At 39.9% G+C, this 14,600-nt stretch overlaps 1 protein-coding gene across 4 annotated transcripts in view; it reads left to right on the top strand.

Moving 5' to 3' along the window:
• Positions 1–14,600, top strand: part of SSBP2 (single stranded DNA binding protein 2) — a 167,846-nt gene that overhangs the window by 26,017 nt on the left and 127,229 nt on the right. For all 4 annotated transcript variants that reach the window (XM_088522104.1, XM_088522102.1, XM_088522105.1 and 1 more), the window contains exon 2: positions 13,114–13,186. In XM_088522104.1, the coding sequence (XP_088378230.1) occupies positions 13,114–13,186 (73 nt within the window). The remainder of the gene's footprint in view (positions 1–13,113; positions 13,187–14,600) is intronic.

The following is a 14,600-nucleotide window of genomic DNA, read 5'->3' on the forward strand; positions in this document are numbered from 1 at the left end:
GAGTATCCTCAGCCTTTACAGATATCCTTTTCTTCTCTTGCACGTTCATGCTTGCCTTATTTTGCTAGGGTATTTTATCCTTGGAACAAAACCAGAGGTGGCAACAACTTACTTGTTCTAGAGAGGAATCGGTCAAAAATACCCGAAGTGGAATTATTTTTGTCCATCATCTGTGTTTAGTCTCAAGTATCTATGGTTTATACAGGACCCGGGATAAATTGCAAATAAGGCAGTTGTCTTATAATAATGTCTTGTACAAGATCACCACATGCAGAGGTTGATTTCCTCTATATGTTGCTGAATCTCACTGGGATTGAAGAGTGGAAAGGAAGACGCATTGTCACCGTTAGCCATATTTTGATTTGACTCATGCAAAATTCTCATCAAACAACAAAGATTTTTGCTAAGTCTGTTTCATAACCATGATTTTATTGTCATTTTGCAAAGAAAGGATGGCGGTTTAAAAGTCCACAAATTTAAACTGTGTGTGCAGTGAGGATTGAACATTTTTGAGTCCCATTTAGAGACTCAAGGGAACATTTAATATAAAATACAGAAGACTTCACTAATGAATCAGAATTGTCTTTTCTGTTGTCTTTATTTCCTTTTTAATCCTATTGATTGCAAGTTTAACATAATTTTCTTCACTCAGAGATTGCAGTTGTTCAATAACTTGAAGTAAAGTTTATTTGGGAAAAGCATGTACATGCTGAGTTTATAACTTAATATATAATTTTGTAATTTAGCATTTAAATTTTTTATATGGCAAAAGATTATAGTTTCATGTTTGCTTGATCGTGATGCATTGTCAAATTCAAATGGTTGTGAAAAAACCCTATGTATCCAGCCTTTCCAGATAATTATGTGTGTAAGGCATGAATTCAGAGAATTATAGGGGTTGAGTTTTTTTTTTTTTTCTGTAAAATGTAAAATGGTAAAGAGAAGAGTGTAAAGAGTGAAAGACTTCCAGGCTTTCTCTGTCAGACAGTACTTGAAGAATCTTGTCCGGTAACTCTTGAAGAGTATTTTTTCCTTCCTAGTAGTACTAACTTTTCACTGCAGCTTAGTAAAGATAAAGGCTGGTAGTCTGGAGAAAGAAATAGTCAAAACATTGTCTCTTCCCTTGCTTCTGCAGGTGCATATCAAAAAAGTTTAAAGTTTAGGTGTCTTGCAAGTCTTATTTTAAATGAAATTCAGCAGATCTTCTGATCTCATACATAGCGCTGTGATGCCCAGCAGACTGTTGCTTGCTTTGGACTCTGCTCCTAAGAGTTCAAGAAGAATTCAGGAATTCAAGATGCCTCTTTTTGTCCTAGTAACAAACAGCAAATGAAGTAAAGATGGCAAAGATGGTGTGTGGAACATGGGATAGTAAATCCATTGCAGTGTGTGCATGCAAAGCTTCCTGGCTTAACACGAGATCTTTTAACACCATAAAAATAACTCAGGTCTATTTCTCTGTTTTGAGTAGTGTGTCAACAGCTTCTTAAGGACAAATATTTACTCAATATAAATATTCATATTTACCAGAGAAATGAAAAATATGTGAAAGTTGTGCGAGTCTTTTTATAGAACTTTCCTGTGTTCTGAAGAAGTAATTTGACCAAAATCCTTAAAAATGTCACTGAGAAGAAATTAGAAATACTGCTCAAACAGTAGTTTGAACCTGAGCAGTGGGCAAAGTAGTATTTATATTTAAATAAACTATTCTTGAGTGCATCAGAGAACAGTGTTAGAATTTTGTGCTATTTTTATAGAGGATGTTTACATAAAGTGTCTTAGCACTGATCAAATCGTGGAAAACGTGTTCTGAAACTCTCCTTAGCAAAGCTACCTCCGCCCTACAGTTGTGGCAAAAAAAAAAAAAAAAAAAAAAGGAAAAAAAAAGCTCTCTTGAGCATTTTTTAAATCTAAAGTTTTGAGTCCACTATGATGCCTTCCGTATCCTTGTATCCTTTTCCTTTTGGTCCCAAGCTAACTTCAGCATGTTTGGTTATCCCAGCGGGATGTGTGCTTTTAAATGTGCTTCCACAGGGGGCCAGGTGGAGCCTCCCTGAGCTGTGCTAATAGCTGGGCACATCAGCTGATGGGAGCAGAAGCAGTGATGCCAAATTCTGGAAGCTCACACCGTGCCGCTGCCAGGAGCCCATCTGCTTCCCACACACCCACCCACATGCAGCCCTTTCTGGAGCTGACGCCAAGTCCTGGCATCTTAAAAGGCAGCCGCCGCCTGTGGGGCCTCCTGTCTGGCTGCTGAGGCCGTGGCCACGTGTCGAGGCACAGCACGGCCTTCTGGCCTGCAGCTCCTGACCGGCCTGCATGCTACGGATCCATAAGGAACAGAACTAGTTGGTGCCATCAAAAGGAAACAGGGTGTCCAGCAGGAGGACAATCCTTGCTTGCAAAGCTGAGCAAACAGAATCTGGGGACCTAGACACACAAAAAAGCAACATCTAAAATAACTTTATTTGAATTGTAAAGGTGACATATGGAATTGCATTCGTAACTGGTAATAGGAAAATAATGATTCAAAATTGTCTCCAATACATGGTAGAATTTCAATATTTTTGATGCTTGGATCCTTTAAATTTTGGGTTAGGATTAGGCAGGGTTGTCCCATAACTGATTTGCTTGGTTTTCTTTGTTTTAATTAAGAAAAGAATACTATTAGCAGTACTTCCTCCAAAGTATGGAATCCAGTACTGTCAGTCCTATTTTCCCGCTTTCTTTGCCTGGAAGACAAGCAAGAAGAAGGAATTGGGTCAGATAGCATTAAAGTTCTCTAGCTGCACTCTTGGCAGTACGGCCTTGCAGCGGCAGGTTTTCTACCATTACTGTTTTGCTTTTTGTGGAGTATCTGTTTGTCAACAAGATTTTCAAATATCTTTCTCTCCTGATGAAATTCTTTTTGTCTGGAGTGTATTCTCATAAAAAAAAGAAAAATCTATAAGAAGATTAAAAGTAGTATTTTTTAATGACTTTTCAAAAGAAAATATCTTCTGTAACTTTCATTTTGGAGTCTATGCAAATTATCTGTAAGAATATAAAATACATGTGTTTGGGTTGTAAGTGTTCCCTGAGCAGGCAGAGAGAAGACTTGAAGTTCAACAAACTTGTCATGCATGGGCTGCAGGTTGTAGCCAGGCACTCGAGCTTTTCCGGAGCTGTGACTGAATGGAGTTGTTGTGAATAAGCTGGGGATCTTGGCTAATCCTTCTTGGCCTCGATCCAGGATGGGGAGCAGCAAGAGAATCCCCCCAGCTGTTTCCTCAGCACGGCTCTGTGAGCCGAAGGGAGAAGTGGCAGGCAAACGCTTGCAGCCTTCCAGCAGCTCGGCCAGATGTGCGGGGATTCGGCAGGCAGGTGTAACGGGGCTGGCAGCCCTTTGCCAGCTGGTGCGGCGGGGACTATCACATCATGTGCAATTGACCCACAGGGGGAAACGGCCGCGGGCTGGGCAGGCATCCTGCGCAAGAAGTTTTGCTTGTGCTGAAATTCCCTCTGCTTGTACTCCGGAGTACCTGCTGGTTGTCGTTTTTGAGGGAAATGCCTCGAGTTCCTTCACTTTAGTGCCCTGCAGATAACTTGTCCCCAGTGAAGAGCAGACAGGAAAGCAATGGGGTGATCCTTGGCAAGGGTCAACACAGCAGCATTTGGGAAGGGAAAGTCTCCAATTCAAACAGGTGCTTAGTTGTCGCCTTATTGGACCACAGAATTTAGAAAAGCAAAAGTAGTAGCACACCTTTCTTTATTTTTATTATTTATTTAATAATTTATATAAATTTTTATTTTATTAGAGTAGAATTAATGTGATCTGTTGTTAAAAAACAAAGTCAACGCTCTGTTTACGGCTTGTCTGATCCTAAAAAGTGAAACTCTGTAGTGCTAAGGATTATTTCTGTGTAGTCTGTAAACCCATGGGCCATTCCTTTTTCCATTTGCCAAAGATGCGTCCTGGACTTGCCTTTCTTCGGTTCTTCTAGGTTCAGAGAGCACTTCAGCTTGTTTATCTCAGCACTGCTGAGGGAATGTCTTGCAGCCCTCCCACTTGTAATAGAGCTGTTTACCAAAATATTCTTTAAGGTGTTTCCTATGACTGCTAGTACTCCTGTTGCCGTATTTAAGTAGTGGATCATTTTTTTCCCCCCTACTTTGTGAAGGAGAAGGCAAAGCAAGCATTCAGATTTGAGGCTTCTCTACATTCTCTTTCTTTATGCCTTTTTCCCCGTCTTTTAATAATCGGACTGTACCTATTTGGTGAAACTAAATGCGTTCTTCCTACCTTATTCATGTCCTTGGCACTTGAGCCAGTCTGATTTTGCACTCGGGTTTTGTTACTATGTCCTTGTGGTGTTTCCTTAATACTCTGTTATTTTCCTTGTTACTTCCTTTTCTTAGATTACTAAGAAAATTTGGATGCAGCCAGGTAGCTGTATATTATGCTTGCTATCTTTCTTCCACGTGATATTTGCCCTTGTGTTTTTTTGTTGTTGTTTTGTTTTTTACTATAGTTTGAGTCACTAAATATTTGTACGTTTTTCTTTAGCTTCTTTATTTTATGAAGAAGCTCTTTCTTCCTATTCCCTCAGTTTGCTAACTTGTGGAATCTGTTAGCTTATTCTGATGCTTTTAGAGCTACCTCTCTCTAGAAGGGAGTGCTCTCATTTCACAGTCATTCACAAATTACTTCAGCCATTATTTTTCATATAAATACGCTAGGAAAACTTCTTCACTCTGGGGTAACAGAGCACTGGAACAGCTTGTCCAGAGAAGCTGCGAGGGTTCTGTGGTAGCAACTCCTGGCAGTCCTTGTTGTGGAGCCATCACATTTAGTAGAAGTATTAAACATGTACTTCCTGAAAAGAACAAACTACCGCCAAAAACATGGCTTCTTCTAGGAGCCAGACACCGAATGAAATCAAGTTATATCCTACTTGCCTGGTGAAGAAAATGGGACTGATTCACATGACAGTTTCCAGGCGGCTCTGATTTGAGATGAATCCAGTTCATTTGCAGGCAACTGCCTGCCGGTGTCCATGCTGCCTCTCTCATCCGTCCTTTTCCGGTGCTGCTGGAAACAAGACGGGAGGCCTTTCTGCTCTACAGCGGGCAGTTGCTCTAGGAACAGCTGTAGCTTTTTAAGCTAGTTCCACTCTCCTGCTTGCAGTTACTGCTGCAGCCGAGCCTCAGAAGTTGGCTGCAGTGGCTGCTGCAGGTGATGGCTGCTGGTGTGGCTGCCCTTGCCTGAGCAGGCTGCAGGCTCCTGCGGTGCTCGCTGCTGCATCGCGCCCTGTGGAGCTGGGACAGCACAGGTGCTGCTCAGGGCTGCGGGCAGGGGCTTCTCGAGCCTCTCTGTGCTGAGAAGGCATCGGCTGCCCGCGCTGGGCAGGTGCTGGAGCGCGAGGAGGAGGGCAGCAGCTCTGTGCCCAGCACTTGGGCATGCTGCTCAGGGAGGAGCTCTTCTTTTAGTGTATAAATACAAAGGTATCTTTTCTTTTCATACATAATTTTAAAAAATGTCATTTAAGTTAGTGACAAATTTTACCAATTAATTTATCCTTTGTGTGTAGCAAGTGACAAGTGACAGGTAGTGAGCAACAAAATCCAGTGTTTTCAGTGTTATGGATCAGTGTCAGCATGGTTGCTGTTGATAAAGGATTCTAAAGCAACCCTTTGTTGTACGTAACAAGTGGTTAAGTCTACAAAGAAATGTCATACGCGAGCTGCTGAGTTAGATACCACCTACTGGTAATCCTGGAGCAAATGTATAGCTTGAAAGTTTGTGGATTCTAAGGCCGGTGTTTGTGCTTTGCTCTCTGTGAGAGGCTCTCCCTAGGACAGTTCCATGCTGTTAGCTCTGCTTACTGCCAGGGCAGGATGCATTGCATTAAACTCTTTAACTATAGGAAATTACATACTAGGGTAAAAATAGCATGTAAAAACCTGTTACTATCCCATTTGAAAGCAGCAGGGAAGACCAAGGTTAGCACCTTTATTACTAGAAAGAGGTGGAAGCTCGTGTATTTGTAAAGATGTTGAAGTGGCTTTCATTTGAAAACCTGTTTTGTTGCTGAACATTTTTCTAGCCTCCAGTTAGCAAATTTGAAAGCTATGATAGGTGGAATACTTCATGTGTTTATCTGAAACATGGACAAAGGAAGGATGATTAGCTAGGAAACTGCTTTGAGATTACCTTTAAAATTGATAAACCTGTGCTGCTGGCCACAAGGATGAACTGAAGGTGTGGGCCGAGGTGTGATGGAAGCCCCACTCTGCCAGCTGACCCCTCCTGCTCTGTGGCAGTCTGCTCTGGAACAAAGCAGAAACCTGTTCTTATCTATCTATCTATCTATCTCTGGGTTAGTTTTTTAACCAGCAGAAGAAAAAAGTAATCTGTAAAGCAGAGGTACTGGCAACTGAATAAAATGAAAGAGCAAAGATTGTGGTTGGAATCCCTAGCGGCCATCGAGAATATCTGCTTTTTGCTAAAATATTTGGAATTTGGGAGATTTGGAAATTCTTATTTGGGAATGAAAATTGTCCCATTCAAAATAAAGCCTACAGAAGAATGTTTTAATAGTGCAATATTTTAGATTCCTACAAGCCGAGAACTGAGAGAAAAATGAATTTGAAACTCAATCAGCATCAAATGAAAGTATTATTTGGAGCACTGTGTTGTGACATTTTAGAACAAACCAAGATGTCGTTAGCAGATGAGAATATGTAAAACCATGATCAGTTAAACGCTTGTGGGAGAGACTGAAGACATCACCAGAAGATGTGTCTCTGATTTTCTCAGGAAAACCATGGACACCAGATGTCCAATTTTCAGTTGGATACTGGTGCAGAAGTTAGTGTCTTCCTGGAAGCAGTTTTGCTAGCAGCTGAAATCCATAGATAGGAGGAGATTAAGTGATAAACTCCTGAAATTATCCCCACAAAAAGAGTTCGTGAGATTAAGTGTATGGGTAAACCAAAAAGAAAAATGTTATGTGTAATAGCGCCAGATTAAGAGGGCACTTACTGGGTTACAACTGTCTTTTGCACTTGAAGTATTTACAGCCAAGAAGGGGAAGACCAGAATTAATGAGGTATAGTTTCGGGATGTCCTCCAAGCAATCCAGTAGCATAGACAGCAGAAGTGAAAGTGCCCTCCACAAACATGCTGTGTGAAGACTGGGCTAGAAACCAGGCTAGAAGGAAGATCAGTTATTCCTTTTGTCTTGTAAGCTGAATAGGAGGCATGGAGTCCCTTGGTTATTCAGGTATAAGCCTCAGGTTGTGGGGCTTAAACCTGTGTTAACTGTGTACAGGGAGAACATTTTCTGCTGTCTACAAATAAAGGGAGAAATCAGTGGAAGTGCATAATGTCAAATACATGCATTTTTATGCTGCCTGTGTTTGTGGGGTTGTGGTAGGATCGCTCAGAAAAGGCAGTATACATAGTTAAACCCACACTGAGTATCCCACACTTTGGGACATACTGTTTCCTCAGAGCAATGGTTGTGTTTCATACCCAGGCCTTTCTCAGAAAACCCATCACATCGTTGGTGGGACAGAGAATACTAAGATTAACATAGTATTTTGAGCTGGAAAAGTGCATGGCATGATTAGAGGCTCTTGAAAAGAGCAGTCTGTTGGCCTCAAGCTACACAAACAAAAATGTAAATTATGTGTAGGTGAAACAGGATGCCTGGCTGAGCTAGTGCACCAAGGTGCATGTACAAATAAATCACTGTAAAGCTGAGGCTGTCATTAATGTGCTTGCCGAAGCAACTGAAAAAGCGTAAGCAAATTCTTGGGTATAGTTTTAGTTTGACGCTTCATCTAAGCAAGTGGATCTTGCCCTTGTGCCATGAGGTGCGTGGAGCAGGGGAATGCTGACTTGGGGCAGCAGCCTCTGTTACCTCTTATCCTCTGCTCTGATGGATACTGGAGAACTGCCCGAATCATCCTAATCACAGGTACTGGGTAAATGATTATCAGTATCATCAAGTAGGGGGAAGAGGATGGTCTGGCCATGGCATACAAGACTATTCAAAATAGGAAACATTTAACAGGTAAACATTGTTTACCCTTTTTAGCTGAAATTGACCCAAACCAGCTTGCCATCCGGAGCTTCAGGTCTGTTTTTCAACTGCTGAAGTGATGGGTTGGAGAAAGTTTGCTCAAAAAACTTAAATATGAGATGTTTGTTTTAGCAGGTGTATTGTATTTTACATACAGGCCAGTGCTGCTGTCTCTTACTTTAGAGAATGTGATTTATATGTTATATATTACATCGATGAGATTCCTAGGAATCTTGAGATCTGGAGATTTTTAAACAAAACAAAACAAAAAATTCTGTTTCTTCGTATGGGTCAGCAGTACTGATTCTATAATACTCCAAGTCTCCTGAAGCACAGGAAAGAACCTTTAACATCTGTTCCACAGAATTTCTCTTAAATGGTGCTCAGCTGCTTCACTCTTCTATACACAAACTAAATATTACCTATGGGCGTTGATTTATTAGTTTTCAATTCAATTTTTGTTACTATAATATTAAGCTTTTTACAAGGGCTGTACACTGTCTGCAGAACTTTCCATACACGATTAGCTTTAAAAAAGTCTATTAACAATCCCAACACACTGAATTTATTTTTGTAGTATTCAGATTAAGAGCATTCTGACAATGTATATGATTTTTTTTTAAAACTCAGCATCTGATATTAGCAGTGTGATGGCTATTACTGGCAAAGTTGCTGCTAACATCCAGGGAATAAGTCGACATACTTCTGCAGTCCGGCTAGTTCACCAGGACAGACTTTGTGGAAACAACACCCGTTGCTGGGCCCCGTGGCAAGCTTGCCCCAGGTGCTCAGGAGCTGAGCAGGTGAGTGCAGGGCCTAGGACATGCCTTGACACACTGCCAGGCTTGGGGAGCTGGAGGCTTTCCCTCCTACCATGCTGATTATATGGCTCTCTGTGTAACAGTTGCACAACTGTATTGTCAGTTTATATGTGTGTATATATGTATATACAGAGAGAGAGAGATACATATATATATATATACACATACATATATATATATGTATACATACACACACACACACACACACACATATTGTTATGGCATGTGGCTAGTAAAACAATGAAAGTAACTACACCTTTTCCCAACTCGGTGGAACTATGTGTAGTAGTGTAATAACTGCCTGCTCCTGGCAGGTTTACTGGGCAGTTTCAGGAGAAAGCTGATGAACTGCAGCTCCTTACTCTTCTGAGCCCAGCTTGTGGTCTGCAGGGCGAAGCAGCAGCCGCTCGACGTTGATTATCGGGCTTTAAGCAATAGCCCAAGCTTGGGGCCTGTAGGGCAAGATAGGACACGGTGGGTCAGCCTTGCTGAATTCTAATGCTCTGGCATGCATTGAGACACAGACACTTTCTCTAAATATGCATCTTCTCTCTGAACTTAATAACAATGCTGCCATTTCCCCTCTACAAATATTTTTGTTCCTCCAGAACATCTTGCTGTGACTTGAGCCCTTGAGACAGCTTCCATGCGAGCAGATGCCATCACTGAACTCTTACCTAAGGGGCAGATTTCTCTTTTTAGTGTGTCGTTCCGGTACTTGCCATTCAGAACTGTGGGTGTGCAAGTAGGAGCCAGCTCTATACCTACACTGCCTTCTGTGGGCAGCTGGCATATGTTCATGTGAACAGCCAGAGTAGCAGCCTGCATACAGTTGGTGAAGTCTGCTGGAGTCGTGCAGGGAATGTGACTCAGGGCAGGTAGGTTGGGTGCTGAAATACACGCAGTGAACATCCTCTTGAGACTTCAGGTTTACACTAGCACCTTTTATAGAAAGTTTGGTGTCATCTTAATTTTTGATTTGAAATTGAAGTTTACCATCAGTTACCAGGCGGTAACTTTTACAGAGCCCACGGCCTGTCTTAACAAAAGTTGTGGGAGAATTCACATAAATTGATTAGCAATATTTGCTTCTCACATTATTCATAGGATGTCAAGAAGTATGAAAATACAAAAATTTAACATATGTCTGCTTGCTGCTTTCCCACTCAGTTTCTCACATAAGTTCGTTGAGTAAATACTCTCTTTGAAAATACCACTTTGAACCCTGGCGATGGAGACTTTCTTATTATTATTTTCTTAGATGTCTGCCCAGATGTGAAATAGTGTATTCCAATGTTAATTTTATATGCTTGGACTGTGGCCATTTTTATCTTATTCTAATTTTCCTTATGCCATAGTTAAAGTTACTATATCTATTAATCCCCCTTGTTACCCTGCGTTGCATCTTTTTTGATTTCTTTGTTGTCTTTCCTCAGAGCATCAGTTTTCATTGATCCATTTACTGTGCCTAATGCAGTAAAACAGTAGTATCTTTTGTTGGATCTCTGTGGCAAATGCCTTTATTTCTGAATGAAATGATAATGTTGTTAACTTATGTAAAGGCTTCCCGACAGAATAATAACTGGGGATGGACAAGTGATTCAGATGTAATGTGAAGCAGTCTGCTTGGTTTACACTCCACCGTCTGCCTTACATCTGCTCAGGGAAGGTGGTCCTGGGTTTGCTGCACGAGGAGTTAGGCAGGTCCCTTGCCCAGATGCAGTTTGTTGCAGCAGGATCATAGAGGAAGCCTAAAACTTGCACTGTTTTTCTCTTCCTGAAGTCATCTCCTATCCAAAATATCAAAAATAGTTTCACCAGTTCTTTTCCCAATTACTGTAGTTAAACCAATGTCAAAATGCATGCCAAAGAGTAGAAGATATCGATATAATTTTAATTACAGCTGACTTGGCACATTCCGTATATTTGCATTGAATTTTAAGGCTGTCTTTTTTGTTGTTTTGCACAAGTTATGTTTTTTGATGGCTCCCAGGCTGGGATGCAGAGGCAGCAGCGACGCTGCTCTCCTGGAGCACTGCTAGCACGTGCTCCTCTGCAGATACAGTCCAGGAGTCCTGGGATGAGGCGTACCAAGCTGCTTAGAATTAAAGTATTGTCCTGGTGATTTGGGTATCATGGTACAGTGTTTGCCAAAGCTTTCAACAGATGGCAGGCTTATGAAGGTTGTGTATGTGCAATAAACTGCTGATTCTTTTGCTGTTAGCTTTCATTTGCTGGATAGAAAGGATATGATCACACAAATCCTTTTATCTGGACTGCACGCTTCATGTTTTGATAAGAACAAAAAAAAGTGCATCTCAAGACTTGAAATGTTTTAAAGTGTTGCTAGGAAAATAAGTCATCTTGGTTATTGTAGAAATAGCTCCTCTAGCTCCTCTTCTGTGACTCTGACATCTTTCTGATCTTAGATTTTGTCTACAACCATTTATTGCTTAAAAATTTAATGACAGTTCAACTGGAAAGGATTAAGTCAGCAAGATTTGACTTTTTTCTTGACAGGTGCTGTTATACTTTTGGGAAGAGAGCCTCCAACCTAAGCAATCATCTCTCCTCCCAGTGCTTAGAGGAGGCATTCCCTGCACCAAGCCTGCCCTGTGTAGCACTTGAGCGCTGACGTGACTGTGGTCTAGGAGAATAACTCTTCTCCTTATCCTTTTATCATTATCTTCTAAGATAGGTATCTATTGATAAATACTAATATGTTCTTTATTTGAAAATACCAAATAAAATTAATATACAACTATTTTGTAAAATATAAGAATTAAGCAGTGGGTAAGTTTCAAATCATATGCTTATTAATCATATGCTTGAATAAAAAGCATTATTTTTTATTACAGGAAAAAACATAGTTTTGCTTTTAATGTTGGGGAGAGAGTAAATTAGTATGAGCATTGTATGTTCAAAGAATGAACAAAATACCTCTCCTGGATTTTAAAATTTCACACTATTTCACACCAGGTTGCTACAGTAATTACTGTTCCGTCATTGCCATTGTGGCAGTTATCCTATCTGGTATCTATTGCTGTTTGAGAAGTAACAGGAATACAGAAGTGCTGTGCTGCTCTACTTTGTTTAGTTAAACTACATCTTTCTGGACATTAATAGTGAAGTGTTTTAAACAGGAATAGCAGTAAATTACAAAGTCCACTCAGATAGATTTAACTTCTTAAAAGTGATTCAGCTAGCAGTTTTAAAAGAAATGCTGTCTGTCTTTTCTTTCTTGTGCTGGCTTTTATTGTAAGCAGTTTCTAAGTATTTATATTAAATCATTATTTGTAAGAGAGATGCAAATCTCAGTAAGTGAAACTTTCAAAAGGCAGGAGCTTCTCTAGAGAGCTGCAGAATAGTAAGTGCTTCATCTTTAGTTGGCTCGTCCAAATCTGGTCTGTATGAACTGGCTGTTGCTTCTGCTTAGCTGCTCTTGAGTGTTTGCAAAGATGTTCTCAATGTAAGCTCTAGTGAGTGAGTGGTCCAGCTCCTAGGTATTCAGGGTGTGAAACTTTTTTTTTTTTTGCAGTAAGATCCTCGTGTAATTCCGTTGAAGTAGTTGGAGTTGTATCTGGCTGCTGAAGATCGCTTTTTGTGAAGATCCTTTTGGAAGTGTGACAGTAGCTGGGTGGTCATGCTCCGAGATGCACATGTTGGAACAAATCTAAAAATCTGTTTACTCTCTGCTTAAGAGATGGAGCTGTGCTACAACAGTGCTGTGACTTCTGTCAGTGCTTTTTCTGTGCAGCTTGAGGCTTGTGTGTTCATTGAATAAACACAGGCTATTGTGCAAATGAGCTACCAGCGTGACACATTTCACATATGAGAACTCTGATGTGAAAAAATAATCAGTGTTACAGTATGGGTGTATTATATTTACTGTAAGCATGCTATAGTGTGGGCAAATACAGAGCAGCAGTCTGTTGTAGGTCTGTTGTTAGCTAACTGGGCACCTGTCCAAATATCATTAAAAATATTGACATTTAGTAATTTGTTTTTTAATAATATTTAATTAACTACTATTTAAACACCTCTGCTCACACTGACCTACATGTTCTTTTTTTAAAAGTTCAGTACAGATAACAGATTTGACATGTGTAGTGCATAGTGTTTTCTGAGAGGGAATAGTATGCACCTCTAACTTCAGAAATCTTTTGGTTCTAAAAAGAATAAACAAATGCATGATACTTAATGTTGTCTTATTTGTTTTTCAGACTAGCATTGTACGTATATGAATATCTGCTCCATGTAGGAGCACAGAAATCTGCCCAGACATTTTTATCAGAGGTATGTTTCCTCAGCTTTATCTTTCCACAATTTTTAAGTGTATGCAAGTAAAATGCATGTAAAATAGTGTATGTTGTTTTAAAATAAACATCAGTGATGTCCTTGAGTTTCAGTTTACATTGACGAGCACAGACTTCTGTAAAGAATGTGTAAAAGCTGGCATGCCGAGCTGTTTTACATGCCATGGTAAATTGCTTGTGCTGTGACTTGTTACCCTCTGCTTCCTCTGCTTTGCTGCTACGCTGAGAGATTCCCCCCGTTCGCTCTAATACGTGCTCCCGTTAGAGAATGCATGGAGGGAGGGTGCTGCTTTATAATGCTCTCCTAACTTATTCTTGATACCTCCAACTGTGAATAATGCACCATCCTAAATACACATCAATCAAATGTTTTACATCCCACCGTCATCTACTTGCAGTTCTTATTCCCCTAACCCATGCTAATTTCAACATATATTCTTTACATCCTCCTAACCAGCTCTCTTCTTTTCTTCTGGTGAATCAGTTATGACTATAACTGTTCAGAGCCTATTTCTTAAACACTTTGTAACAGCTAAATGGAAACACTGTTTTTTTTTTCCATTACACAACAGTTATTATTATTCATAGTCTTTTAGAGACTTGTATACAGCTTTTGAAGATTGAAAATAAAAAACCCAAACTTCATCTAGCATTCTGTATTTATTCTGGGATACATAAATACCTGTGCATCAAACATATTGAAGTCTTTTCAGGTTATTATTGTTTTTAATCTTCCTTTGAAGTGATTATAACAACTGGGTAGTGAGCAGAGAGAAGTAAAAAAAAAAAAAAATCTAAATTTTATACTTAGAAGATTAGCTGCTTCAACTGATAGTCCTTCAAAAGCTGCAGAATCTTGTGCTAGAGATAGGAGAGAGGAGAGGACGGAAACCGAAGGGTTGTTTGTGGTAGCTGTCATAGAAAGTTCAAATAACATAGCTAGGCATAGGGGTACATTAAGGGTAGTATTAATTTAATTAGTTTCTATTAATGTGTGTTTTTTGACAATTGTTTTCTCTCTTTGGAAAATAATGGGAAATTATGAGAGAGAAAGAAAATCAGAGAGTATAATCTTGGCTTTTGCAAGACAGTCACCTGTAAATAACATAGTGTAAAATTTTCTTTGTTCATTTAGTTTTGTGCTATATTTGCAAATTGAGCAGTTGACTGCTGTAACATTTGGATTTTAAGAAATTGTTCCAGACAGAGTCTCTGAACTTTGCTTTTAAAACTAATTTGAACTTGTCTTAAGAGAAACTCTCTGACTGAATCTTCAAATTCAGACTACAGCTAAACAAAAGAGAAGGAGTAAGGGACAGTGATAAATAAGAAGGTGTTGCAATGAGTTATCTGCTGGGTTTCACACAGAGCTGTGATTCATTAACAGTGCAGAA

This window comes from Tinamus guttatus, unplaced genomic scaffold, assembly GCF_059628265.1.
Source record: "Tinamus guttatus ecotype Peru unplaced genomic scaffold, ASM5962826v1 Tinamus_guttatus_pri_ptg000149l, whole genome shotgun sequence".
Taxonomy (NCBI): Eukaryota; Metazoa; Chordata; class Aves; order Tinamiformes; family Tinamidae; genus Tinamus; species Tinamus guttatus.